Source organism: Desmodus rotundus, chromosome 1, assembly GCF_022682495.2.
Source record: "Desmodus rotundus isolate HL8 chromosome 1, HLdesRot8A.1, whole genome shotgun sequence".
NCBI lineage: Eukaryota > Metazoa > Chordata > Mammalia > Chiroptera > Phyllostomidae > Desmodus > Desmodus rotundus.
Genome location: NC_071387.1, coordinates 10,065,951 through 10,092,658, shown reverse-complemented (window position 1 = coordinate 10,092,658; position 26,708 = coordinate 10,065,951). Strand labels below are relative to the sequence as shown.

The 26,708-nt window shown below is 38.8% G+C and overlaps 1 protein-coding gene across 1 annotated transcript; it reads left to right on the top strand.

The window, feature by feature from the left end:
• The first annotated feature begins 13,798 nt into the window (after positions 1-13,798).
• On the top strand, positions 13,799-15,994 carry LOC112306475 (olfactory receptor 1L3). Its single transcript, XM_024562457.3, has 3 exons — positions 13,799-13,916; positions 14,254-14,312; positions 14,696-15,994. The coding sequence occupies exons 1-3, from the start codon at positions 13,888-13,890 to the stop codon at positions 15,685-15,687; spliced, it is 1,080 nt and encodes a 359-aa protein (XP_024418225.3). The 5' UTR covers positions 13,799-13,887; the 3' UTR covers positions 15,688-15,994.
• Positions 15,995-26,708: the final 10,714 nt, after the last annotated feature.

Sequence of the window (26,708 nt, the reverse complement as noted above, 5' to 3'; positions counted from 1 at the left end):
AAGACACAATCCACATACCTGCAAAAGGCAAGTGTTAAAATCAAATATGAAATTTACTCTGGGGTAACTCTTAGGAAACATCTTGTCTTGCATGGATGTCCCTAGTTTCAAAGGAATTTTTCCCTTTCATTTATTACCCTTGCCAGTATCTTTCTACCCATCCACTCACTCACCAACTCTTTAGTTTATTCCACGTTCATTTATTGATCACTGAGAATCTTCCAATGTGATAGATACTAAGGACAGTAGGATAAATCATACATGGACCCTGCTTTAATGAAATTCACTGTATAAGATGAAGACATCACTTTACAGAGAATTTCCTTGGTACTTTGTATGGGCTGAAGAGCATACTAAATATCACACATTTGATCCTCACAACAATCCCATGTGGTAGAAAGTATAGTATTTTCAGTCCCATATCACAGAAGAGGAAACTAAAGCAAAGAGACTACTCTGCTGAAGGTCTTATAGGATGTGAGCGACAAAACCTGGACTTAACCCTGTTTAATTTTGTTGGACTTAAGCACCACCACACTTGGCTGGTTGTCACGGTTGGAGAGAAGGAACGGAAAGAAGTCAAGGTTCCAGCCAGATGTCTGAGTCTCTAATCCTTGATGGGGGCACTGGAGTGAAGATCTGGTCCTAACTCTGTATGTCCAGAAGCTACAGTTCTTTTGGAAGGGGTGTTCTTATTCCATTAAGTCAGCTGATCTTACCTGGGGCTGGAGTGACTTAATATAATCACTTATTTTATTAATGATTAAATTTTAATGAATAATAAAATCTTACAGTAGATAGAATTCTCATGTCTCTTCAGTTCAGGTTTTCCCTATAGGTAGATCTATGTGGTATACCAAAGAAGTAACTTTTTGTGGCTGCTATATGAATAAGGAAATTTTGATGAAATACTGTATTTCTTTATGAATGTGAAAAAATTTTTTAAATAATACAATATAAGAGAACATACAATAAAAAGCAGAGGTCTCTTACTCTAAGATTGCCCACCTTCACGCTTATTTAGTCTTAACTCTTCTGGTAGCACATATCTTTTTAAAAAATACTTTATTTATTTACTTTTAGAGAGAAGGGAAGGAAGGGAGACAGAGAGGGAGAGAAACATCATTGCACAAGAGAAACATCAATCAGTTACCTCTCCAGCACCCTCTACTGGGAACCTGGCCTGCAACCCAGGCATGTGCCCTGACTGGGAATCGAACCAGAGATGTCTGGGTCTGCAGACTGGTGCTCAATTCACTGAGCCACACCAGACAGAGTTGGTGGCTCATAACTTTACACCTGTAAATAATATGTTATTTGCTTATACATCTATATGAAAATTTTATCAGTTTAAGATATCTTTCAGCTCTCCATTATGAAAGATAAAATTTTATCTTGTTTAAATTATCCTCACTTTTTTCTCATTTACCTCATTTTTTGATTATTTTAGTTCTCTAATTTAGTTGGTTTTTGCCTTTTAATTTTTTTATTTATTAATTTTAGAGAGAGAGAAGAGAGGAAGAGGGAGGGAGAGAGAGAGAGAGAGATTTGTTGTTCCACTTATTTAGGTATTCATTGGTTGATTCTCATATGTGCTCTGACTAGGGATCAAACCCGCAACACTAACCAACTTAGCTACGTGGCCAGGGCTGCTTTTTTGCTTTTAAATAGTATACTTAAATCTATATTTCTTATTCCATTGACTTCAGACTACCTCTACATCCTCCCAAACTTTGGAAACCTATACCTTGATTTGTTTATTGTGAAGATTGAAAAATTATAAATTATGAGCTATAACTATAGGTAACTCTTTCAGGTAAAAGCTAAGAATCAATAGACAACATTTATATGAGCATAACTCTATGTAAATATTTTTCACTGCAGAGCCAAGTGATGTGCCATGGTTTCATTTATTCTTTGATGAGTCCGTGTTTCACCTAACTAAAGGAGAATGTTCCTAACATTGAGATAAAGAATAAAAACTATTTTAAGGACGCTTTCTTTTGGTACTTTCTTACTCTAAAGATCACACATAAAGCAGGAGCTTAAAAGATATAACTTACCCTTGGTCTTTATTTCTTCCTGTATCCTTTTCTGTGTCAGTGGTTATAGCTCTTGTGATCCTATTACTCATTCAAGGTATGGCCACATAGACATCTATACAGGGGTATAGATGAAGGTGAAAGAGAAGAAGAGATGAGAAGCAAGGGAAATGAAATAAGTCCCTTCATGGGGAAAGGGAGAAAGTGGTCTCCGAGGGGAAAAAAGTAGCAAAGAGTGTAGGTTTATCCATTATGAGGATAAGAATGTAATAACATAGAGTCTATTTTCTTCCAAATACAGCTAATTGTTTTTTTAACTAATTATAAATTTTAACTAATGCAATAAGAGTAATAAGCAGTGGCAGTGTTCTTACTGGCTGACTTCATCAAGACTCACCTCTTTATCTTTCCTGTTTTCCAATATCTCAACAGTACTCCTATCAGAGCCAAGCTCTGTGGATCCTGTTCAGACAACTTTGAGGGATCAAGGATGCTGATGCCAGAGAAAAGGAGTAATTGGGTAGAAGAGATATGAAGATACACACATACAGATTTGAACACCTTAAAATAGTAACCTAAACCGAAATCTGGGAAACAAAACAAAAGGAAGAATCCTTGGAATGAGACCAAAAAGCATCTCAGGTTTCCCATCCCATCTGAAGGGACATCTAGAGTTCTGGAACAGGGAGGGACCTAGAGTGTCAAGCCCTACTCCTGCTTATTCTTGTCCTTATTCTTTGATGAAAGCACAAAGGGACATATGAGTCTTCACTGTTTTATCAATATTTAATCTTAGGAATATGCACTATTGAATGTCTTCTTGGTCTAAATTCTATTTCTAGTCTATACCCACTGTTGATGAATCACAAATATTGAATCTGAGATATACAAATCAGAACTTTTTCTCTGTCTCAAGCATATATCTTCCAAATTCTCACAAAATAGATTAGATCCACTGTCCCACATCTGTCGTACCTGGAAACTAAAATGTCTCTCCATACCCTCCCTGATTGCACGACTATATTCTCCAGCTAAACCTTCATATTTTCACTGAAAAGCCTATCTTTTCCATGTTATTTGTGAAAATTCCTCCATCATACTGTTTCCTTTAACTGTAATATTTGTACCTCATTCTATTTATTGGTCTTCTTGGCACAAATATCACACTACTTTTTATAAGAGGATGACAATGTCTTGTTTTCCATTCCTTTTCTATTTACTATTAGAGCAGAGTGTAATCTCATTCTCACACTCTTCTCTGTATCTAACATCAGGCACTCAAGTTAGAAAGTCTGGTTAGAGCTCCTAGCCATGTTCACACAAAATTAGGGATTCCTTTTGTGTGATTTTCCATAAAAGCTTTCTGTAGGGCAGCTCGACCCAATGAAGCAGCCTCACTTACATGTATGCACTCTGACACTCTACCACCTCCAGAAGCCTCCAATAATCAGATGAAATATTGGTTAGAATGGGCTGAGCCCTTCTACCATTGTTTCTAAACTGGGACTGTAGCTCAGGAGTCTGCTCCTTCACCTTCTTTATGCCAAGATCTTACTGAGGCAAAACCCATAAAGCTTCTGAAAACAATTATGTCTGTAGGGAAGGTCTACCCTTTGGGGATCACCATAGTCTTGCACAATGTCAACAGTTAGGCAAGAAGAAACCCCAAGGGGAAATTGATTCTCATTTCACGATCTCAAGAAGCCATCTCTTCTAACCTATCCTTTCTGTAAGTATTGAGCATTTGCTCTTAATACAAATATCTTAACTCAGCACCTTTAGTTGCAAGGCGTGAGGCTTTATGAGGCAGCAGTAGGACAACTCTGAGCACTGTCATGTTTCCAACCTGCTCTCCAAGGAGACCCTCATCTCCTGCCCTCACCCAACTGTGTCCTTTTGCTGGATTTCTTCCAGCCGTTTTGCTGATCTGTTTTAGAACTATCATCCTCAGAATACTCAATTTAGACAACCCTTTGAGCATAAAAGGAACAGCATGAGATGGAGCACCACATTGAAAAATCTGAGACTATATGCAAACTAGAGAGATTCTTGGTCTCATTTTAATATATAGTAATAATGACATATGGCTTATTGATATGGATTATACATTATGGAAATGGCCACAAATTGAATACATACCAGTATTTTCCACCATTGACCTTCACAGAAGAAACTCAGTCGCATGCTAGAAAACCAAATACTAATTGGTAAATATGATCAAAATTCAGGGGAAACAGAAAGAGATTCTAATGAATCAAAATATAATTAATTTCCTCAAAAAATGTAACACATTTAGTTTTTTGTTTATGAAACATCTACTTATTTGACTTTATAACAGCCCTACTTACTTTGGGGAAGTGACTTCTTTTCCTAATGGATACAGGTTGATGGTATTGTCCAATGCCCTCCCACCCCAGAATGTGAGGGAAGAGATAAGGGGACTGAAAATGGTTGGCTGTGATTCATTTCTACCAGGCTTACTCTAAACAGTCTTGGATTTTAGCCTGTTTTTTCCTCACTCCACCTAACTCCTTACTCCTGCTTATAATGTACACCTCTGCCTTAATCACTGTGCTAATAAATAGATCTAGACATTGAATAGCAAGAGCTGCTAATGGCAACACAAAAACAACATAAGTAAGTGATATCTCCACCACACCACTTGGAAGAACACACCACCACCTATGAAGTAGTCTCCCCTTTCCAAAAGTCAAGCACAAATCGGATCACATTTCTATTTTCAACTTCAAGCTCATGAAAAATACAGAGTACAGAGGAACAAGTAGTGACACAATACAGTGCTAAAATTAGACAAATCCAGACTGTAGGGAATTCTACAAGAAAACTACATGATGTCTTCCCCAAATGGTTAAACTGTTAGAGCTAATAAATGAGTAGAGCTAATAAACTTCAGCAAAGTTGTAGAATACAAGATCAGCAAGAAAAATCAGTTTTTTATATACATACACACACATATATGCAATCAATAATCTGTAAGGGCATTAAGGAAACAATTTCATTTACAATAGCATCAAAAAGAATAAAATAGATTTTTGGAAGATGGCGGCAACATAGGTGGGAGCGGAAACCACTTCCACTCAGCGCCAGGGAAATACCTAGCTGATCTGAGGAGCAGAGCGAACAGCCAACAGTACTCCAGCATATACGAAGATTAGAGACCAAAGATAGAGGACATTGAAAGATCTGACGGTGTGACAACAAAACCTGGAGTGCTGAAAAGACTAGAGTTAGACCGTGTTAAACACATAAACGTCAGCTCAAGACCAGTGAGCACAGGAGAGTAAGGAGACAGCACCACCGAATCCCATTGGCATTCTACCATAGAAGTTCATATCATAAACCCAGGGATTCAGAACAAAGCAATTTAAGAAGCAGAGGCCAACAAGAAGAGCCTCACAAACAATGGGAAGACAAAGAAACAATTCCCAAATGAAAGGAAAGGAGGAAGTCTCAGAAAGAATGCTAACCGAAAAAGAGGCAAGTCAATTATCAGATACTGAGTTCAAAGCAATGGTCATCAGGAAGCTCACTGAGCTCTCTGAGCTCAAAGAGAACTACCAGAAACTACAAGGAAACTACAATGAACTCACTGCAAACTATATCAACATGAAAAAGGAAATAGAAAATATCAACAAGAGCCAAGAGGAAATGAAGAATACAATTTCTGAATTGAAGAACACAGTAGAAGGAATTAAAAGCAGACTTGATGAAGCAGAGGATCGGATCAGCGAGCTGGAGGATAAAGTAGAAAAAAACACCCAGAAGGAGCAAGAAAAGGAAAAGAGGCTCAGAAAGAATGAAGAGGCAATAAGGGAAATGCAGGACAACATGAAACGTAACAATATCCGTATAATAGGAATACCAGAAGGAGAAGAAGAAGAGCAAGGGATAGAAAACCTGTTTGAAAAAGTAATGATGGAAAATTTCCCTAATCTGAGGAGAGAAAAAGTCACCCAAATCCAGGAATCACAGAGAGTCCCAAACAAGAGGAACCCAAAGAGACCCACTGCAAGACACATCATAATTAAAATGGCAAATTTCCAAGACAAAGAGAGGATCTTAAAGGCAGCAAGGGAGAAAAAGGAAGTAACATACAAGGGAGCCCCAATAAGGTTAGCAACTGACTTCTCAATGGAAACGCTCCAAGCCAGAAGAGAATGGCAAAAAATATTCCAAGTAATGAGAACCAGAGGCCTCCAACCAAGACTACTTTACCCAGCAAGGCTCTCAATCAAGATAGAAGACCAAATAAAGAGCTTCCCAGACAAAAGAAGTCTAAAAGAATACAGCTCCACCAAACCAGCTCTGCAAGAGATGCTAAAGGGACTGCTTTAAGGAAAGGAAGGAAAAGAGAAAGACAGAGGAACACAGGTAGGAAATAATGGCAATGAATAACTACCTATCGATAATAACCTTAAATGTAAATGGATTAAATGCTCCAATCAAAAGACATAGAACAGCTGAATGGATAAGAAAACATGACCCACACATATGCTGCCTACAAGAAACCCATCTCAGGACAAAAGACTTACACAGACTGAAAGTGAAGGGCTGGAAACAAATTTTCCAAGCAAACGGACAGGAAAAAAAAGCAGGGGTAGCAATACTCATATCAGACAAAATAGACTTCCAAAGAAGGGCCATAAAGAGAGACCCAGAAGGTCACTTCATAATACTCAAAGGAAGAATCCACCAAGAAGACATAAACATTGTAAATATATATGCACCCAACATAGGAGCACCCAAATACATAAAGAAAATCTTGGAGGATTTCAAGAAAGATATTGACAGCAACACAATTATAGTAGGGGATTTTAACACCCCACTATCAAAAATGGACAGGTCTTCCAAACAAAAGATTAACAAAGATATTGTGTCACTTAACAATACCCTAGAGGAAATGGACTTAACTGATATATACAGAGCTTTTCATCCCAAAGAAGCAAAATACACATTCTTTTCAAGTGTCCATGGATCTTTTTCAAAGATAGACCACATGATAGGACACAAAGCAACCCTCAACAAATTCAAGAAAATTGAAATCATATCAAGCATCTTCTCTGACCACAAGGGTCTGAAACTAGAAACCAACCCCAAGGGTAAAAACCCAAAACACTCAAAATCATGGAGACTGAATAGCATGCTATTAAACAATGAATGGGTCAAGAACGAGATTAGGGAAGAAATCAAAAACTTCCTGGAAACAAATGAAAACGAACTCACAACAACCCAAAACCTATGGGACACAGCTAAGGCAGTCCTGAGAGGGAAGTTCATAGCAATACAGGCCTACCTTAAGAAGTTAGAAACAGTTCACACAAACAACCTAACCCTACGCCTACAAGAACTGGAGGAACAACAACAAAGACAGCCCAGAGCAAGCAGAAGGAAGGAAATAACCAAGATCAGAGCAGAACTAAATGACATAGAGACTAAAAGCACAATTGTAAGGATCAATGAATCCAGAAGCTGGTTCTTTGAAAAGATAAACAAAATCGACAAGCCTTTAAGTAGGCTTATCAAGAAGAAAAGAGAGAGGATCCAAATAAACAGAATTAGAAATGAAAGAGGAGAGATTACAACTGATACCACAGAAATACAAAGGATCGTAAGAAATTACTATGAAGACCTATATGCTAAGAAATTTGAAAACCTAGATGAAATGGACACATTTCTAGAAAAATATAATCTTCCAAAACTGACTGAAGAAGAAGCAGAAAACCTGAACAGACCAATATCAGCAAAGGAAATTGAAGCAGTCATCAAGAAACTCCCATCACACAAAAGCCCTGGACCAGATGGTTTCACAGGAGATTTCTACAAAGCATTTAAGGAAGAACTAACCCCTATCCTTCACAGACTATTCGAAAAAATCCAAACTGATGGAAGACTCCCAAACTCTTTTTATGAAGCCAACATCATCCTAATCCCAAAACCAGATAAAGACACAACGAAGAAAGAAAACTTCAGGCCAATATCGCTGATGAACATAGACGCTAAAATTCTCAACAAAATATTAGCAAACCGCATCCAGCAATATATTAAAAAGATCATCCACCATGACCAAGTGGGATTCATCCCAGGGATGCAAGGATGGTACAATATTCGCAAATCAATAAACATAATACATCACATCAACAACAGCAAAGACAAAAATCACATGATCATATCAATAGATGCGGAAAAAGCATTCGATAAGATACAGCACCCATTTCTGATAAAAACACTCAGCCAAGTGGGAATAAAGGGAGCAGTCCTCAACATAATTAAGGCCATATATGAGAGACCTACAGCCAGCATCACATTCAATGGACAAAAACTTAGAGCTTTCCCACTAAGATCAGGAACAAGACAAGGATGCCCTCTCTCACCACTCCTATTCAACATAGTATTGGAAGTCCTAGCCACAGCAATCAGACAAGAAAAAGCAATAAAAGGCATCCAAATTGGAAAGGAGGAAATGAAACTGTCACTGTTTGCAGACGACATGATAGTGTACATGGAAAACCCTATAGACTCCACTCAAAAACTACTCGACCTAATAAATGAATTTGGCAAAATAGCTGGATACAGAGTCAATACCCAGAAATCAAAGGCATTCCTGTACACCAACAACGAAACTGCAGAAACACAAATCAGGAAAAAAATCCCATTCGATATAGCAACAAGAAAAATAAAGTACCTAGGAATAAACCTAACCAAGGAGGTAAAAGACTTGTACTCAGAAAACTACACAACACTGAAGAAAGAAATTAAGGAAGATACAAACAAATGGAAGCATGTACCATGTTCATGGATTGGAAGAATTAACATCATCAAAATGGCCATACTACCCAAAGCAATTTATAGATTCAATGCAATCCCTATTAGAGTACCCATGACATATTTCACAGATATAGAACAAACATTGCAGAAATTCATATGGAACCATAAACGACCTCGAATAGCAGCAGCAATTTTGAGAAAGAAGGACAAAGCAGGAGGTATCACAATACCTGATATCAAACTGTATTACAAGGCAACAGTAATCAAAACAGCCTGGTACTGGCATAAAAACAGGCTCATAGACCAATGGAACAGAATAGAGAGCCCAGAAATAAACTCAAATCTATACGATCAATTAATATTTGACAAAGGAGGCAGGAGCATAAAATGGAGCAAAAACAGTCTCTTCAACAGATGGTGTTGGGAGATCTGGACAGCTACGTGCAAAAAAATGAAACTCGATCACCAACTTACGCCATACACGAAAATAAACTCAAGATGGATAAAAGACTTAAATATAAGCCGTAACACCATAAAAATCCTTGAGGAAAACATTGGCAGGAAAATCTCAGACATTCCACGCAGCAACATCCTCACAGACACATCCCCTAAAGCAAGGGACATAAAGGAAAGAATAAACAAATGGGACCTCATCAAAATAAAAAGCTTCTGCATGGCTAAAGAAAACAGCACCAAATTACAAAGAGAACCAACAATATGGGAAAGCATATTTGCCAATGATACCTCAGACAAGGGCCTGATCTCCAAAATATATAAAGAACTCACACGACTCCACTCCAGGAAGACAAACAACCCAATTAAAAAATGGGCAAAGGACTTGAACAGACACTTCTCCAAGGAAGACATACAGAAGGCCCAGAGACATATGAAAAGATGCTCAGCATCACTAGCCATCAGAGAGATGCAAATTAAAACCACAATGAGGTATCATCTCACACCAGTCAGAATGGCCAACATAAACAAATCCACAAACAAATGTTGGAGAGGATGCGGAGAAAAGGGAACCCTAGTGCACTGTTGGTGGGAATGCAGACTGGTGAGGCCACTGTGGAAAACAATATGGAATTTCCTCAGAAAACTAAAAATGGAACTGCCCTTTGACCCAGTAATTCCACTGCTGGGATTATACCCTAAGAACACTGAAACACCAATCCAAAAGAATCTGTGCACCCCAATGTTCATAGCAGCACAATTTACAATAGCCAAATACTGGAAGCAACCGAAGTGCCCATCAGCAAACGAGTGGATCCAAAAACTATGGTATATTTACACAATGGAATTCTACGCAGCAGAGAGAAAGAAGGAGCTTATACCCTTTGCAACAGCATGGATGAAACTGGAGAGCATTATGCTAAGTGAAATAAGCCAGGAAGTGAGGGACAAATACCATATGATCTCACCTTTAACTGGAACATAAGCAATAGAAGGAAAAAGCAAACAAAATATAACCAGAGACATTGAAGTTAAGAACAATGTAACAATAGCAAGGGCGGGGGTGGGGGGTGGGGGCGGGGACAGTGGGTAGAGGGGATTACAGGAACTACTATAAAGGACACATGAACAAATCCAAGGGGGAGGGTGGAGAGGGGGGAGGGAAGTGGGTTCACCTGGGGTGGGGTGAAGGGATGGGGGAAAAGGCATACAACTGTAATTAAATAACAATAAATAAATTAAAAAAAAAAATAAATAAAAAAAAATAATAGAAAAAAAAAAAAAAAAAAAAAAAAAGAATAAAATATTGTGAAATAAATTTAACTAAAGAAGTGAAAGACTTGTATACTGAAAACTACCAAAAATGGCTAATTAAAAAATTAAAGAATACATAGAATAAATGAGAATATAGCTCAAGTAATGGAAAGACTTAATATTGTTAAAATGGCAAGTACCCATAAATTGATCTACAGATTCAATGCAATCTCTATCAAAATCCCAATGGACTATTTTTATAGAAATGGAAGGGAATCCTAATATTCATATGGAATTGCAAGGAACCATAAGTACCCAAAACAATCTTGGGGGGAAAATGTTAGAGGATCCATGCATCCCTATCATTCTGCCAATTTCTTTTTTAATTAAAAGTTTAATCCATTTAGTTTTACGTAATTGCTGCTAAAGAAGAGCCACATTGATACTTGTTTTCTATTTGTCGTACATCCTTTTTTGCTCCTGCATTCTTCCATTACTTCCTTCTTTTATGCTGAATTGATTTTTTTCTAATGTACTATTTTGATTCCTTCTCATTTCTTTTTCCATATATATGGAAATTGTAAGATGTACTATTTTTAATTAAATTTTGGGGGGGTGACATTGGTTAATAAAATTATGTCATTTTCAAGTGTACAATTCTATAATACATCATTTGTATGTTGTATCCCAAGTGAAACCTTCCATCATCATATATTTGGTCCCCTTTGCCCTTTACTACCTCCCCACCCCTCTTCCTTCTGGTAATCACCATGCTGTTGTCTGCATCTATGAGTTTCTGCTTGTTTATTTACTTTGTTCATTTCTTGTTTTCCATTTTATATCCCACATGAATGAAATCATATGGCTGTAGACTTATTCTGACTAATATTATTTATTATTGTTATTTATATTATTATTTATTAATATATTAACAATAATATATCATTATTGTGACATTCTCAAGATGCCATGTTGTTGCAAATGGCACTATTTCATCTTTTCTTATGTCTCAGTAGTATTCTGCTGCATATATGTGTGTGTACCATATGTTTTTTATTCAATCCTGCACTTGGTTGTTTTCATGTCTTGGCCACTGTGAATAACACTGCAATCAACATAGGGGTGCATATATCTTTGTGAACAAATATTTTCAAATGTGTCAAGTAGATACCCAGAGGAGTACATAGGCTAACTATTCTTAATTTTTGGACACCTCCATTCTGTTTTCCACAGTGGCTGTACCAGTTTACATTCTGAGCAGCAGTGAATGAGGGTTCCTCCTTCTCCACAACCTTCCCAACACTTATTACTTGTCTTGTTGATAATGGCTCTCAAACAGGTGTGAGGTGGTATCTCATTGCAGTTTTGAACTACATTTCCAAGTACTTAGTGAAGTTGAGCGTAAGATGCATTATTTTAATGTATTATTGAGAAAAACTTCTGCCAAATATTTCGGAAATGCCATAAATTTAAATTCATCCCATATAATAGATGTTAAAATGTGGGAAAATATGAGTCTCAGACATCAGTTATCAATAAAATATGATAGCTAGATCACAGAAAATACAGAGTACAGTTTCTGGAATCAGCCCTGCATTTGAATTAGTACTCCAAAGAAAAGTATTCCTTATGCTTAAAGTATATGCCTTCAAGTTTACCCTGGCAAAGAAAAAAGTAAGGCAAAATTTTGCCACATTAGTCATTTGAAAGCTGTTGCTTAACATAAAATTTTAAGTTGGTCAGAGCAAAACAGAGAGTTCTTTTTTTTTTTTTTTTGATTTCTGTGATACTTTATTAGGTACTTGAGTTTCAGTTTTTGTTTGTTTTTTTTAAATTTTTATTGTTATTCAATTACAGTTGTATGCCTTTTCTCCCCATCCCTCCACCCCACCCCAGCTGAACCCACCTCCCTCCCCCACCTCCACCGTCCCCCTTGGTTTTGTCCATGTGTCCTTTATAGTAGTTCCTGTAATCCCCTCTTCCCACTGTCCCCACCCCGCCACCCCCCCCTCCCCCCCCCCCGCCCCGGCTCTGGCTATTGTTAGATTGTTCTTAACTTCAATGTCTAAAACAGAGAGTTCTTTTAGTGTAGTGGTTCAACTACGTGGTTTGGCTTCAAACAACCTTTGGTTCAAGTTATGTTAATAGTTACCCTGTTTTTTTTAAGTCACTATAAAAATGAAGATAATGAGTACATGTTGTGAGGTTGTTGTGTGGTTGCATGCAAAAAGCTTATAATTCACTGAGGACATAAATGCTAGTTGTCTTCCTTTAAGTGAAAAATTATGTGACAATGAATGTGATTTGTGCTTAATGATAATTCATGAAACATACACTAAGAGAGCAGAGAAGACATTCTATTAGGTCATCAGAGAATGCTTTTTGTAAGAGGTTGCATTTGAGCTTGGGCACCCAGGTAAAGAGAAATATATAAGTGAGGTGAGTGAATTGTAAGATGTGAACAGAAATCAGTAAGTGACAGGAAGTGGGCAATATGTATTTGGCAGGGTGTGTTGGGACCTTGATGTATGAATTCTGTGTGCTTTCACGAATTAAGAAAAAGATCGGAAGATAGTGTATTCCCTAGCTGTAATTGAAAGCAGTGGAGATTGGCTAACAAGTGAAGGGTAACCTGAGGTTGGGTTCAAAGGTTATAACACTCCCTTGTTAGAGGATAGAGTCATAAGGCCATAGCTACTAAACTAGCAGGTATTTCTAAACTGGGAGGGGTGGAGTAGAAGGTACCCAGTGTTGGGGTACACAGAGTAGTTGTTCTTCAGAGAAATGGAGGTCCTAAGGGGAGGCCCAATGAAAGCTTTATAGGTTCAAGGGGGAAACTGGACCCTGGTGTCCTGCCTGGTACTCTGGCCTCAGTGCTACATGGGATGACATCTCCCAGGTGAACCCCCAGAAAGCCTAAGTGCCAGGACAGAAATTATTGTCTATCTCCGACACCTACACCAGGCTAAGCAGATACTGCACTGTACCTAGAGGGTCAAGGAGGTGGATGTGGGCTACCTGGAAAGGGAGAACACTTGCAATTCCTCTGGATCCTTGGAGACAATCTTGCACTAAGTTCATAGATGTTTGTTTTCTTACTCTCTTCCTTGTCAAACACCAGAGACTTAGTGATACAGTCTCAGAGGACAGTCCCATGAGGAAAGCAGGGGATATGAGTATCTATATCAGTGAAGGATGATAAGAATCCAAGGAAGGGAGGATTTGGATTCAAGAAGTATTCGATTTTCATCAGGTATCTTTTCTGTATATTGTCTCTTGACACAGTTTTGTCTTCTTTTTGATTAATCATTCCATGGAGCATAAAGGAGAGGAGTGGGAATGAATATACTACATGAGGCAAGAGCTCAATGTCCTCTCCAGGTAAGAAATCAACTTTGAGAATGCCTAGGTCCTCAGTGGACACGAAATAAGAAGGCTAACTTATGTTCATGATAAATGTTTAATTGTTTTGGTTGGAGTTTTTTTTTGCATCTATACTCTGAAAGTTGGACCTTCCTTTACCCTAGTTTACTTGGGAGGCACAATCCCCTGACCTTAGGATATAAATTATCAGCCAAAAAGCAGGCAAGCTTCGGAGAGAATTTTCTCACACGAGTTCACTCCCTCTCTCCCTTTCCCTTCCTCCATCTTGCTTTTCCCTATAACTGTTTACATTCAATTCAATGTTCTTAAAATGACTTTCTTGCTTTCATTGTAGATTATGTGGAAAGAAGCATCTTGACTTAAAAGGATTGTTATTCATCAACCACAAGCTAGGTAAGACAGCTATCTCATGATTATCTAGATGTGGATTAGCCATTGATAATCCTTAATTTGAAGCTAACCTGAACCTGATTCATAGCCTGAATCTGTGGTAATTATCAGCCCTGAGTAAGGAGGAAGAAAAGAAAATCAAACTATCCATCCTAAGGTGTGTCTGTCCCTGTCTCCCTCCCTTCCTCTCCATTTGTCTATTTCTTTATCTATCTCAAAGATTTTAAAAGAACAAGTTAAAACACATTTTCAGCTCTAATTTTTCCATATTCAGGAAGAAAAATATTGGAGTAGAAGCTTTATTAATAACTTCTCAGTGTAAGAACAAGAAAGATGCACATCCTGGATGACAAGAATCATTTACTGACAGTGTTATTTATCTGTAGGTGCATATGAGTCCATGGACGTGTGCAACCTGACAAGACTCCCTGAATTCATCCTCTTGGGACTCTCCTCTCGCCCGGAGGACCAGAAGCCACTCTTTGTCCTCTTCCTTATCTTGTACCTGGTCACCCTGATGGGAAATCTGCTCATCATCTTGGCTATCCACTCTGATCCTCAACTCCAAAACCCCATGTACTTCTTCCTGGGCATCTTGTCCTTTGCAGATATTTGCTACACAACAGTCATAATCCCCAAGATGTTAGTGACCTTCTTATCAGACGCAAAGACCATTTCCTATGCTGAATGTCTGGCACAGATGTATTTCTTCCTGCTCTTTGGAAACATAGACAGTTATCTCCTGGCAGCTATGGCCATTGATCGCTGTGTAGCCATTTGTAACCCTTTCCACTATGTCACTGTTATGAACCACAGGCGCTGTATGTCACTGCTGATCTTCTCCATAGCTTTCTCCTGCCTCCACTCCCTCCTACACGTTCTCCTGGTGAATCGGCTCACCTTTTGTGCACCAAATGTTATCCACCACTTTTTTTGTGATGTGAACCCTGTTCTGAAGCTGGCCTGTTCTTCCACCTCTGTCAATGAACTTGTGGCCAAGACAGAGGGGATGGCCTCTGTGATGGCCCCGTTTGTGTGCATCATCATTTCTTACCTAAGGGTCTTCATTGCTGTCCTCAATATTCCCTCAGCTGCTGGAAAACTCAAAGCCTTCTCCACCTGCAGCTCCCATCTCACTGTGGTGACTCTGTTTTATGGGAGCATTAGCTATGTCTATTTCCAGCCCTTGTCAAGCTATACTGTCAAGGACCGAATAGCAACAATCATCTACACTGTATTGACGTCGATGTTGAACCCATTTATCTACAGTTTAAGAAACAAAGACATGAAACGGGGCTTAGAGAAACTGAGAAGCAGGGTTAAGTCTGAAATGGATAGGCTTTCTATCACAAAAACCAACAAAATTCATGGACCCTAATTGCAAGGTATGGCTGTGTGTCTGCACACACACAAACACATGCTCAGTCATGTGTGTACACACAAACACACACACCAGCATCTGAGGCAAGTCTTTGGTGGAGAAATACTCTGTTGTCATTACATCTGAACCCTGGGGTATCCCACCCTATGGTTTCTGCCATGCCGTGGCAGGGAAGTTCCACTCATGTCTTGGTACCTGTGCTTTGACTGTAGACTCATCCCACAGTATCTCTCCATTCCAGAAATCACATTTTTACTCCTTCTATATTTATCTGGAACCTGCCATATTTCTATCTATTTATAGATATTTATATATGTGCTGCGATATTTCTGCACACCTAACTACATGGTTCTATTGGAAATTGTCAGACATCTGTTTGTGTGGGGGGGTGGGGGTAGGGGTGTGCGGGTGTGATCTTCTTATCAGTCTGTTCCCATTCACGCCATGATAGGACTACAATACCTTTTTAAAAACTCTCCAAACAGCTGGATATCCTGGGTCCTGGAGTCATTAGATTCCCAACAACTGACAGCCATCACCTAACTAATTATTCGTGAGCCAGGTCTATGCCTCGACACATGTCTTGGTCTCTACTATTCCTTCCTTTCATTTGCTCAGGCTGCATTCATCAGGTGACTCTTCCTTGGGCTACTTGCCCGTGTGCTCATCTCTTCAAAGAAGTCTCTGTTTCCATGTCTCTTCTCTCTGTCATTTTTTAAATAATGAAAGATCTTTCCATGGAGTCAGAAATGCTTCTTATGGAGCATAAGGAAGGAGTAGAGTAAGAAGAAATGGATGTAAACTACTAGTAAGAAGCTTTGTTTAGAATGACTGATATAAAAGAGGCTTCAATTTAGTTGGAGAATGAATTATATAATAACATGGTCAGATGAATTACTTTGCCTTGTGTTGTGAAGAAAAACAGCATTTTAGTGTGATTCTCTCTCTTTCCCTCTCCCGGTATTTGTATTTTAATAGATGGAAATGTGTAAGTCAAACAAATTAATCTTTCATGGTATTGTGGACAAGGAATAAATGGATGATCTTAAAGTTTTTTCAACATTTAACTACTTTATTATTAAAACAATTGAGACAAACCCTTTTTAAATTGTTATTCTATTTTACTTTTGCCAATTTTTCCCCCTTTGCCCTAGTCTGCCCATCCCACCCAACCTCCCCAGCTCCCACAGTCAATCCCCACACCGCTGTCCATGCCCACAGGTCATTCATACATGTTCTTTGACTACTCCCTTCCCCTTCTTTCTGCCATTATCCCTTTCCCTTCTCTACTCTGGTCACTGTTAGTCTGTTCCATGTTTCCATGCCTGTGGTTCTATTTTGTTCATTAGATGCCTCTTATAGGTGAGATCATATGTTATTTGTCTTTTCCCAACTGGCTTATTTCACTTAGCATAACATTCTCCAGTTCCAAGTTTTTAAATGATAGAATAAGGAATCTTTAAACTCCTTTTGATTGTGCCTCAGTCATCCCTAAACTAGGGCAAGGAAAAGTCTAGGTATATATATATATATCGCTCAATTTCATTCCTTTATTACATGTATGGCAATTTAGTTTTCACTTCCATGTCTACTCTGACCATTTAATAAGGACTTCCTGCAATACCGTTGTGAAAAAAATAAAGATTTTATTTATTTTTTATTTATCCCAACCTCTGGGATAAATAAAGAAGAATGAATAAATATTGATTACAATGTCTGCTATGGGCATGGAAGCAAAAAGTACTAGTTCATATGTGCATAACAAATGAATTTCCACAGTCACCATAAGCCTCAAGAATTCAGTAGCTACTCAATCAGAATTTGTTAAAATGAAAAAAAGAAAACAAAATGGGCATGCAGAAATACAACTTTATTTCTATAACTTCATTTCTAGAGTTGAGTTTTTTTTGTTTGTTTTTGGTTTTGAGCCTGCAATCTACCTGATTGTAACTCAATTCTGACTTTTCTCAAACCAATCCAGTAATTTTTGTGTGGTTTTTGATTTATAATTTAGCCCCATTCATTCATTTCCCAACTCTCATAGTTATCAGCACTTCTTCCAAGTTCTGTGTACTAACTCTCAGAGTTTCTGCAACTTCCCCCTGATGTTTCCAAAGACAGTGCAGTTTTGTTCTTAGACTAGTCTATATTTTGGTCCTACACTGGAACCTGTTTCTGACATTTGATCTTGTTCCATTTATTTGTCACCATGGGTGACAGCTAGGGCATGCTTGTGAGATTGGTGACTGGCTTTCATTATTCCTTCTATTCTGCAATGACGTCCAAAGAAGCTATCATTCTTAGCCGTCAGGAGGTGGCTTTTGCCATCTTCCTTTGATGTTAGTCTCCCCGCTTCTCCCCACCAACCTGGGTTTTGTCTGTCTCATTCACCCAATTTGAATGAGCCACTCTAGGCCATTGGAAAACCTTTGGATTACCTCCAGGAAAACCCTGAGGGCAATATCCAGTCCTCTTGGTGTCTACAAATCCAATGCGACTATTTTTTGCTGCTCTTTCTAATTCCAGTAGCATGAGGAGCACAAGTGCAGCCTTCATATTGGGCACAGGGCGCATATACAATCTACTCTCAGATTCATAGACTTAAAAGCCCTCCCAAGGGATTAGCCAAAAAACATACATACATAACACATAGACACAGACAACAGTGTGGCGATGGTCAGAGGGAAAGAGGGGTGGGGGCTAAGTGAAGAAGGACAAAGGGGGGAAATTGGGGATGGAAAAAGACTTTGTCTGGGTGATGGGTGCATGATGCAGTCTGCAAATGATGTTTTATTGAGCTGTACACTCGAAACTTGTATGGCTCTGCAAATCAACGTCATCCCAATAAATTCAATTAAAAAATAAAAAGCCCTTTCAAGAGCCTCTCTAGCATTATCTAAATTGGTTCCTTTGCTTCAATTTCTCTTTCAATTCTTCCCTGGGTTATATCCCCACCGACACTTGATAATCTCAGTCAATCTGATGTTGCACAAGGGCATTCTGGTGTATCTCTCCAGAGGGATGTCCTGGGCATGTACTCCTCTCCCTTAAACTGCTTAATCAAGTATTTGTCCCTTCAGGGGGACTGTTGTCATTTTCTTATCAAATTGTAGGATCTCCATAAATTGAGAATATTAGCCATTTGTTTGCTGTATTTATAAGTATTTTATCCAAATAAACTATTTGCCTGTACCTTCAATTATAAAATAAGCATTTTTTTACTTTATACATAGCCTGATTTGTTTATCTTTTCTTTCATATTCTAAGTAAAAAGGTATCTGCTATGTAAAGAATATTAAAATTCTATTCTAGAAGTTCATTATTTTAATTTTAGATTTATATTTAAATTAATCTGGAATATATTTATTTATATATAATACATAGCCATCTTCCAGATGTCAAGATTATTTATTAAAAAACCACACCTTTCCCACTGAATTGAAAAGACACCAGGATTATATGCATTCCAATATATACCTGAATCTACTTCTAGACTCCTTACTCCATTCTACAAACTTAACTGTCTCTGTATGTCAAACCACAATGTTTGATAGCCGTTGCTTTTTAAGAATGTATTCTAAAATAATAATAAAGTAATTCTTTTTCTTTGAATCCTGCTTTTCAAAACTATTATTGAGAATTCTCACACTTTTATTTCTTTATGTGAATTTTTAAAAAGTGATAAACTCTTTATTTTTTTCTTCTTTTTTGGCATTTTTTAATTGTTGTTCAAGTATAGTTGTCTCTATTTTCCCCAATACCACTCCCCCTTGCTCCAGCCATCCCCACCTCCCACCGTCCACCCCACCCACTTTGTCCTTGTCCATGTGTCCTCATACAAGTTCCTTGATGACCCTTCCCCTTTTAATCAATTATTCTTACTATGTGGTACCACACATGAATTAGAGGATTAAATGGACTGTGTGTAAAGTGCTTAGACCAGTACCTGGCTTATAGAAGCATTCAGTAAATATAGTTGTTGGTTTTTGTTGTTGTTTGTTTGTTTGTTTTAAATATAGTTGTTGTTTTTGTCATTACTGTTACTTATCTGTTCCTTTCATATGCAAAATGTGATAACATAGAAGACTTGGATTTCATAAGAAGATAAATAGAGTTGCCTTATCCAGAGCTTGATTTCTTTAAAGCTATTTAACATAAGGAGCTTAGAAACAAACAATCTTCTGTTAGCTCTCCAGAGTTCTCTGCATTCAGATTCTGTGCCCAAAGTCAGATAACAAAAGAGTGTGCTTTGCTTCCACTCTGCCAAATTTCTCTGGGCAGCTGAACCTTGGAGTGAGATCCAAATTTTCTTGCGTTCTCTGGTCATAATGCCCTCTCATGATTTCTATCATGTGGTGAGCCAGCATATATCACTGTGCCCTGGTATCTATCTGTATGAGATTGATTCTGGGACCCCTTAAGAATGCCAACATCCACGGATGCTCAAGTCCCTTATATGAAACAGTGTAGTATTTGCATATAACATATGCACATCCTTCCATATAATTTAAACCATCTGTAGATTACTCATAAAACCTAATGCAATGTAAATAAATGCTATGCAAATGTTGTTATATGGGTTATACTAGTATTATTTAGGGAATGATAAGGAAAAAAGTCTGTAAGGTTCAGTACAGACACAACTATCATAGGCCTACATAGTACACATCATTAACAAGGTAACATGTTTTTTATATTTTCAATCCACAGTTGGTTGAATCTGCAGATACAGAACCTGTGCATACAGAGGACTGTAGCTTTTACCATATATTTTAAATAAATTTAAAGATACCAACACATGTAGATGACATTATCATAGCAATGGAAAGGTTAACTAGCACAAATCAATCATTGACACTTCTGACTGATGAAATTAGTGACCTCATTTTAACAATGAAGAAACTTAAGTTCAAAGAGGGGAAGTGACTTACCCAAAGTCACTGGCAGTTAAGTAGTAAACAGAATTCAAACTCAGAATTGACTAAGTCTAATTCAGGAGTGTCTAACCTGTATGAGGATATCACCAAGGACAGCCATGACCTTCCCCAGAGTCCCTTCTAGGCTCCTATTTCAGAATTCTGAATCAGGAGATTGACACTTGTGCTCTCAAGGTAAAGCATGTTTCTCTGACTAGACGGTGGGATAGGTGTGAGTTGGCAGTCTGTTTCTCTGACTAGGGGTTGTGTTGAGATCAGTGGTGGCTATGGTTATACTGAGACTGACTTGATGTGCTAAGAGATAACACGCTTCATTCCCAATCAACTATTCACAAGAAGCCAAACTTTTGCCCCTGGTTTCTACTAAATTAGTTTGTAAGAGCTGCCCTGGGTGGTTAATTATCATCAAAGTATAGGATCATGGAAGTTCACCAGCAAGAGCTCCCCAGAGCCTCGTTAAGAAAGCTGAGATTGGAACTCATCTAGAGAGCTGAGATTGGACTTCATCCCTTTAGGGAGCTTCTGCAGTGACAGTGGCTCAGAAACTTTTCCAACAGGACGTCATGAGTGAGGTCTCCTCATTCCCTCCCTAGAGTAGTCTCAAGGGGCCACATTGTCTTTAATAATAGGAAGGGGAAAGTGGATGGCGTAACTCAGGGGCTTTGCTTCTGTCTCATCTGAAGCCAATCCTCCAAGGGTAGCATTTTAGGAGGAGCTATTAATAACCCCAATAAATTTAATAAAAAATAACCTCTCTCTAAAACTGGTTAATTAGTAGCAATAGTAAGTTAATTCCAAATTACCAATGTCTTTTTTTTTTTAATTTCTTTTTTTTTTTTTTTATTGTTATGCAATTACAGTTGTATGCCTTTTCTCCCCATCCCTCTACCCCACCCCAGGTGAACCCACCTCCCTCCCCCCTCTCCACCCTCCCCCTTGGTTTTGTCCATGTGTCCTTTATAGTAGTTCCTGTAATACCCTCTTCCCACTATCCCCGCCCCCACCCCCCACCCCCGCCCTGGCTATTGTTAGATTATTCTTAACTTCAATATCTCTGGTTATATTTTGTTTGCTTTTTTCTTCTATTGCTTATGTTCCAGTTAAAGGTGAGATCATATGGTACTTGTCCCTCACTTCCTGGCTTATTTCACTTAGCATAATGCTCTCCAGTTTCATCCATGCTGTTGCAAAGGGTATAAGCTCCTTCTTTCTCTCTGCTGCGTAGAATTCCATTGTGTAAATATACCATAGTTTTTGGATCCACTCGTTTGCTGATGGGCACTTCGGTTGCTTCCAGTACTTGGCTATTGTAAATTGTGCTGCTATGAACATTGGGGTGCACAGATTCTTTTGGATTGGTGTTTCAGTGTTCTTAGGGTATAATCCCAGCAGCGGAATTACTGGATCAAAGGGCAGTTCCATTTTTAGTTTTCTGAGGAAATTCCATATTGTTTTCCACAGTGGCCTCACCAGTCTGCATTCCCACCAACAGTGCACGAGGGTTCCCTTTTCTCCGCATCCTCTCCAACATTTGTTTGTGGATTTGTTTATGTTGGCCATTTTGACTGGTGTGAGATGATACCTCATTGTGGTTTTAATTTGCATCTCTCTGATGGCTAGTGATGCTGAGCATCTTTTCATATGTCTCTGGGCCCTCTGTATGTCTTCCTTGGAGAAGTGTCTGTTCAAGTCCTTTGCCCATTTTTTAATTGGGTTGTTTGTCTTCCTGGAGTGGAGTCGAGTGTGTTCTTTATATATTTTGGAGATCAGGCCCTTGTCTGAGGTATCGTTGGCAAATATGTTTTCCCATACTGTTGGTACTCTTTGTAATTTGGTGCTGTTTTCTTTAGCCATGCAGAAGCTTTTTATTTTGATGAGGTCCCATTTGTTTATTCTTTCCTTTATGTCCCTTGCTTTAGGGGATGTGTCTGTGAGGATGTTGCTGCGTGGAATGTCTGAGATTTTCCTGCCAATGTTTTCCTCAAGGACTTTTATGGTGTTACGGCTTATATTTAAGTCTTTTATCCATCTTGAGTTTATTTTCGTGTATGGCGTAAGTTGGTGATCGAGTTTCATTTTTTTGCACGTAGCTGTCCAGATCTCCCAACACCATCTGTTGAAGAGGCTGTTTTTGCTCCATTTTATGCTCCTGCCTCCTTTGTCAAATATTAATTGATCGTATAGACTTGAGTTTATTTCTGGGCTCTCTATTCTGTTCCATTGGTCTATGTGCCTGTTTTTATGCCAGTACCAGGCTGTTTTGATTACAGTGGCCTTGTAATACAGTTTGATATCAGGTATTGTGATCCCTCCTGCTTTGTTTTTCTTTCTCAAAATTGCTGCAGCTATTCGAGGTCGTTTATGGTTCCATATGAATTTCTGCAATGTTTGTTCTATATCTGTGAAATATGTCATGGGTACTCTAATAGGGATTGCATTGAATCTATAAATTGCTTTGGGTAGTATGGCCATTTTGATAATGTTGATTCTTCCAATCCATGAACATGGTACATGCTTCCATTTGTTTGTATCTTCCTTAATTTCTTTCTTCAGTGTTGTGTAGTTTTCTGAGTACAGGTCTTTTACCTCCTTGGTTAGGTTTATTCCTAGGTACTTTATTTTTCTTGTTGCTATATCGAATGGGATTTTTTTCCTGATTTCTGTTTCTGCAGTTTCGTTGCTGGTGTACAGGAATGCCTTTGATTTCTGGGTATTGACTCTGTATCCAGCTGTTTTGCCAAATTCATTTATTAGGTCGAGTAGTTTTTGAGTGGAGTCTATAGGGTTTTCCATGTACACTATCATGTCGTCTGCAAACAGTGACAGTTTCATTTCCTCCTTTCCAATTTGGATGCCTTTTATTGCTTTTTCTTGTCTGATTGCTGTGGCTAGGACTTCCAATACTATGTTGAATAGGAGTGGTGAGAGAGGGCATCCTTGTCTAGTTCCTGATCTTAGTGGGAAAGCTCTAAGTTTTTGTCCATTGAGTGTGATGTTGGCTGTAAGTCTCTCATATATGGCCTTAATTATGTTGAGGACTGCTCCCTTTATTCCCACTTTGCTGAGTGTCAAATTACCAATGTCTTAACACAACAAAAATTTCTTCCTTGCTCACATTATATGTCCATTGTGGATCACCAAAACTGCTCCACAAATAATGACTCAGAGAAAACCACACTAACAAAGGTCCACTTAGCTTATCCAAAACACACAGCCTTCTAGCAGGGAAAGACAACACTGGAGAATGTCATCTGGTTTTCCACTGCCTTAACCCGGAAATAATACACATCACTTAAACTCATCTTTCTTTGGACAGAACAAGTCATGTGTTCACACAAAACTTAAGGGGGTGGGAAATGTAAGTTTTCATATGGAATATTTGATAAACATCACTGTCCCTGCTACAACTGGAATAGTTGTCATTTTCTTATTGATTTATTGGAATTCTTTGTTTTATATGGATACTAATCTTGATATACATATATACACACACATATATATGTTCAATATTTTTTACAAACCCTTTGCTTCTCTTTTAACTTTGTCATCATTTGTCACACATACATTTTCACTTTTATGGGATCAATTCTGTCAATCTTTTCCTTTAGAGCTTTAGGGTTTATATTTTGCTAAGAAAGGGTTAATCTACCCACAAAATTATAAAAAATATTCTCCTATGTTTGCTTGTTACACATTTATAGATTTTTGCCTTTTTTATCTTCAAATCTATCTGGAATTTATTTTATATGTGCTATAACGTAGAGATCTAAATTTATATTCTTCCAATTGAATATATAATGGTCCCACAGTTTATCTTCCTGCCACACGCAAAACTCTAAATGCCTTTTTATAGAGATCTGTTTCTGGATTCTACTCTGCTCTATGAGTTCGATTATCTATCCATATCAATACTATGCCATTTGAAGTAACAAACTTTGTTGCATGTTTTACTCACTTGGAAGAGAAACCCATCCACATTGTTTTGTTTTGTTTTTCAAAATTATTTGTTACTTTTGTACATTTTCTCTCCTTCACAAGCTTTAGAGTTGACTTGACATATTCTATAAAGAATCCTACTGGGGTCTTCTAGTCAAGATGGCAGCATAGGTAACTACCATACTCACATCCTCCCAAAGCCACATCAGAATTACAACTAAGCTACAGAACAACCATTATCCATAACCTCCTGAAATGTAGGTGAACAGAAGTCCTACAACTAAGGATATAAAGAAGCCACACTGAGACTGGTAGGAGAGGTAAAGACATGGAATGGGCTGGTTCCACACCAACACGAAGCAGACAAAAATTGGGAGGGATATCTTGGCTGCAGAGGTCCCCCTTGAGGAGTGAAGTTTGCCAGCCCCACACCAAGCACCCCAGGCCCAGGGATCCACTGACACGAAGAGAAGTCCCATAACTTTTGGCTGTGAAAACCAGAGGCTGAGTGAGATCCAGGGTTTCTGGAATCCCAGAGAGTTTCTCTTAAAAGGCCCCCACACGGACTCACTCAGACTCACTTCCTCTGAGCTCCAGCACTGGGGCAGAAGCTCTAAAGGCACCATGAACATATGGAGAGGAACTGAATTGTCTGGCATCAGGGTGAGAGCAGGACTGGAAGCTTTCTCCCAGACAGAAGTGCTGATAGAGCCCATTGCTCCTTTTCTGAGCTCTCCCCCCACAGAACCAGCTGTCAAACTCCATGTATGAGTCTCTATCAACTTTGCTCACACTGTTGGTCCTACCCTGCTGATTCCCTGAGACTCTGCCCCACCCAACTTGCAGGCCCACCCAAGCCATTTCCAGTGGCTTTTTCATACAATGAATGGCCTGCCTTGACTCACGCTTTAGACTTTCCTAAAATTCCTCAAACAAGCAGCATCTGGCCTTGGTGTGCCTCCATACCTCTCATTAAGAAGCCCCAGGTCTGACACTAGCAGCAGCTGGCCTCAGTTTGCAAGTTGGCCTTGCCTGGGCACCTTCAAGCTCAGAACAAGTAGCAACCATCTGCAGATCACTTTGTAACTCATTCCAGGTGGCCCTGGGCAGATTTCAGGCATCGGCTGACTTTGGTCAGCACCTCCTGGAGGCCCCAGAGTCAGTGCACCCCATGAATAGCTTCAGACCATGCCAAAGCACTACACAACTACCTCCACAAGTGACATACTCAAGGGGCAGACTCAGTGGGTACCAGAGGCTTGCTGAAGAAAGTCCTGCTCCATGGGGTGGGTCCCTGCAGCTGGTCCTCCACAGTGGTCTCAGCCAGTTTTTGTAGCTGATTGGCCTGTGGGTAAATTTATCCCACTGACATGCAACAGCAGTCAAGGCTCAACTACAACAGGAGGGTGCACACAGCCCACATAGGGCTGGGAAGGCCACACTGGAGTGCCAGCTCAGGTAAACAGAGAAGGCTGTTTCACTGGAACCTCCAGGGCACCTAATATATGAGGCCACTCTACCAGGTCTGGAAGACATAACAGCAAATACTACCTAATACATAGAAACAAACACAGAGAGGCTGCCAAAATGAGGAGACAAAGAAACATGGCCCAAATGAAAGAATAGAAAACTCCAGAAAAAGAACTAAACAAAATGGAGACAGACAATCTGCTAGATGCAGAATTCAAAACACTGATTATAAGAATGCTCAATGAACTTAGGGGAAGAGTAGATGGACTTAGTGAGAATTTCAACAAAGAGATAGGAAACATAAAAACAGAACTAGAAAACATAAAAAAAGAACAAGTCAGAAATAAAGTATACATTACAGGGAATCAACAATACAGTAGATGAAACACAGGATTGAGTCAGAGATTTGGAAGACAAGGAAGCAGAAAACACCAAGTCAAAACATCAAAAAGAAAAAAGAACCAAAAAAAAAAAAGAGCATAGTATAAGAAACCTCTGGGACAACTTCAAGTGTACCAACATTCACATCATGGGTGTGCCAGAAGGACAGTAGATACAGCAAGGAATTGAAAACCTATGTAAAAAAATAATGATGGAAAACTTCCCTAACCTGGGGAAGCAAACAAACATACAAGTCCAAGAAGTACAGAGATTCCAAACAACATGAACCCAAAA

Bases quoted from the DNA above. Each gene is read 5' to 3' on its own strand.
- LOC112306475 (XM_024562457.3), top strand. From the start codon at position 13,888: ATGAGGCAAGAGCTCAATGTCCTCTCCAG. The intron at 13,917-14,253 runs GTAAGAAATCAA...CTTTCATTGTAG, and splicing joins GAGCTCAATGTCCTCTCCAG to ATTATGTGGAAAGAAGCATC. The intron at 14,313-14,695 runs GTAAGACAGCTA...ATTTATCTGTAG, and splicing joins ATTCATCAACCACAAGCTAG to GTGCATATGAGTCCATGGAC.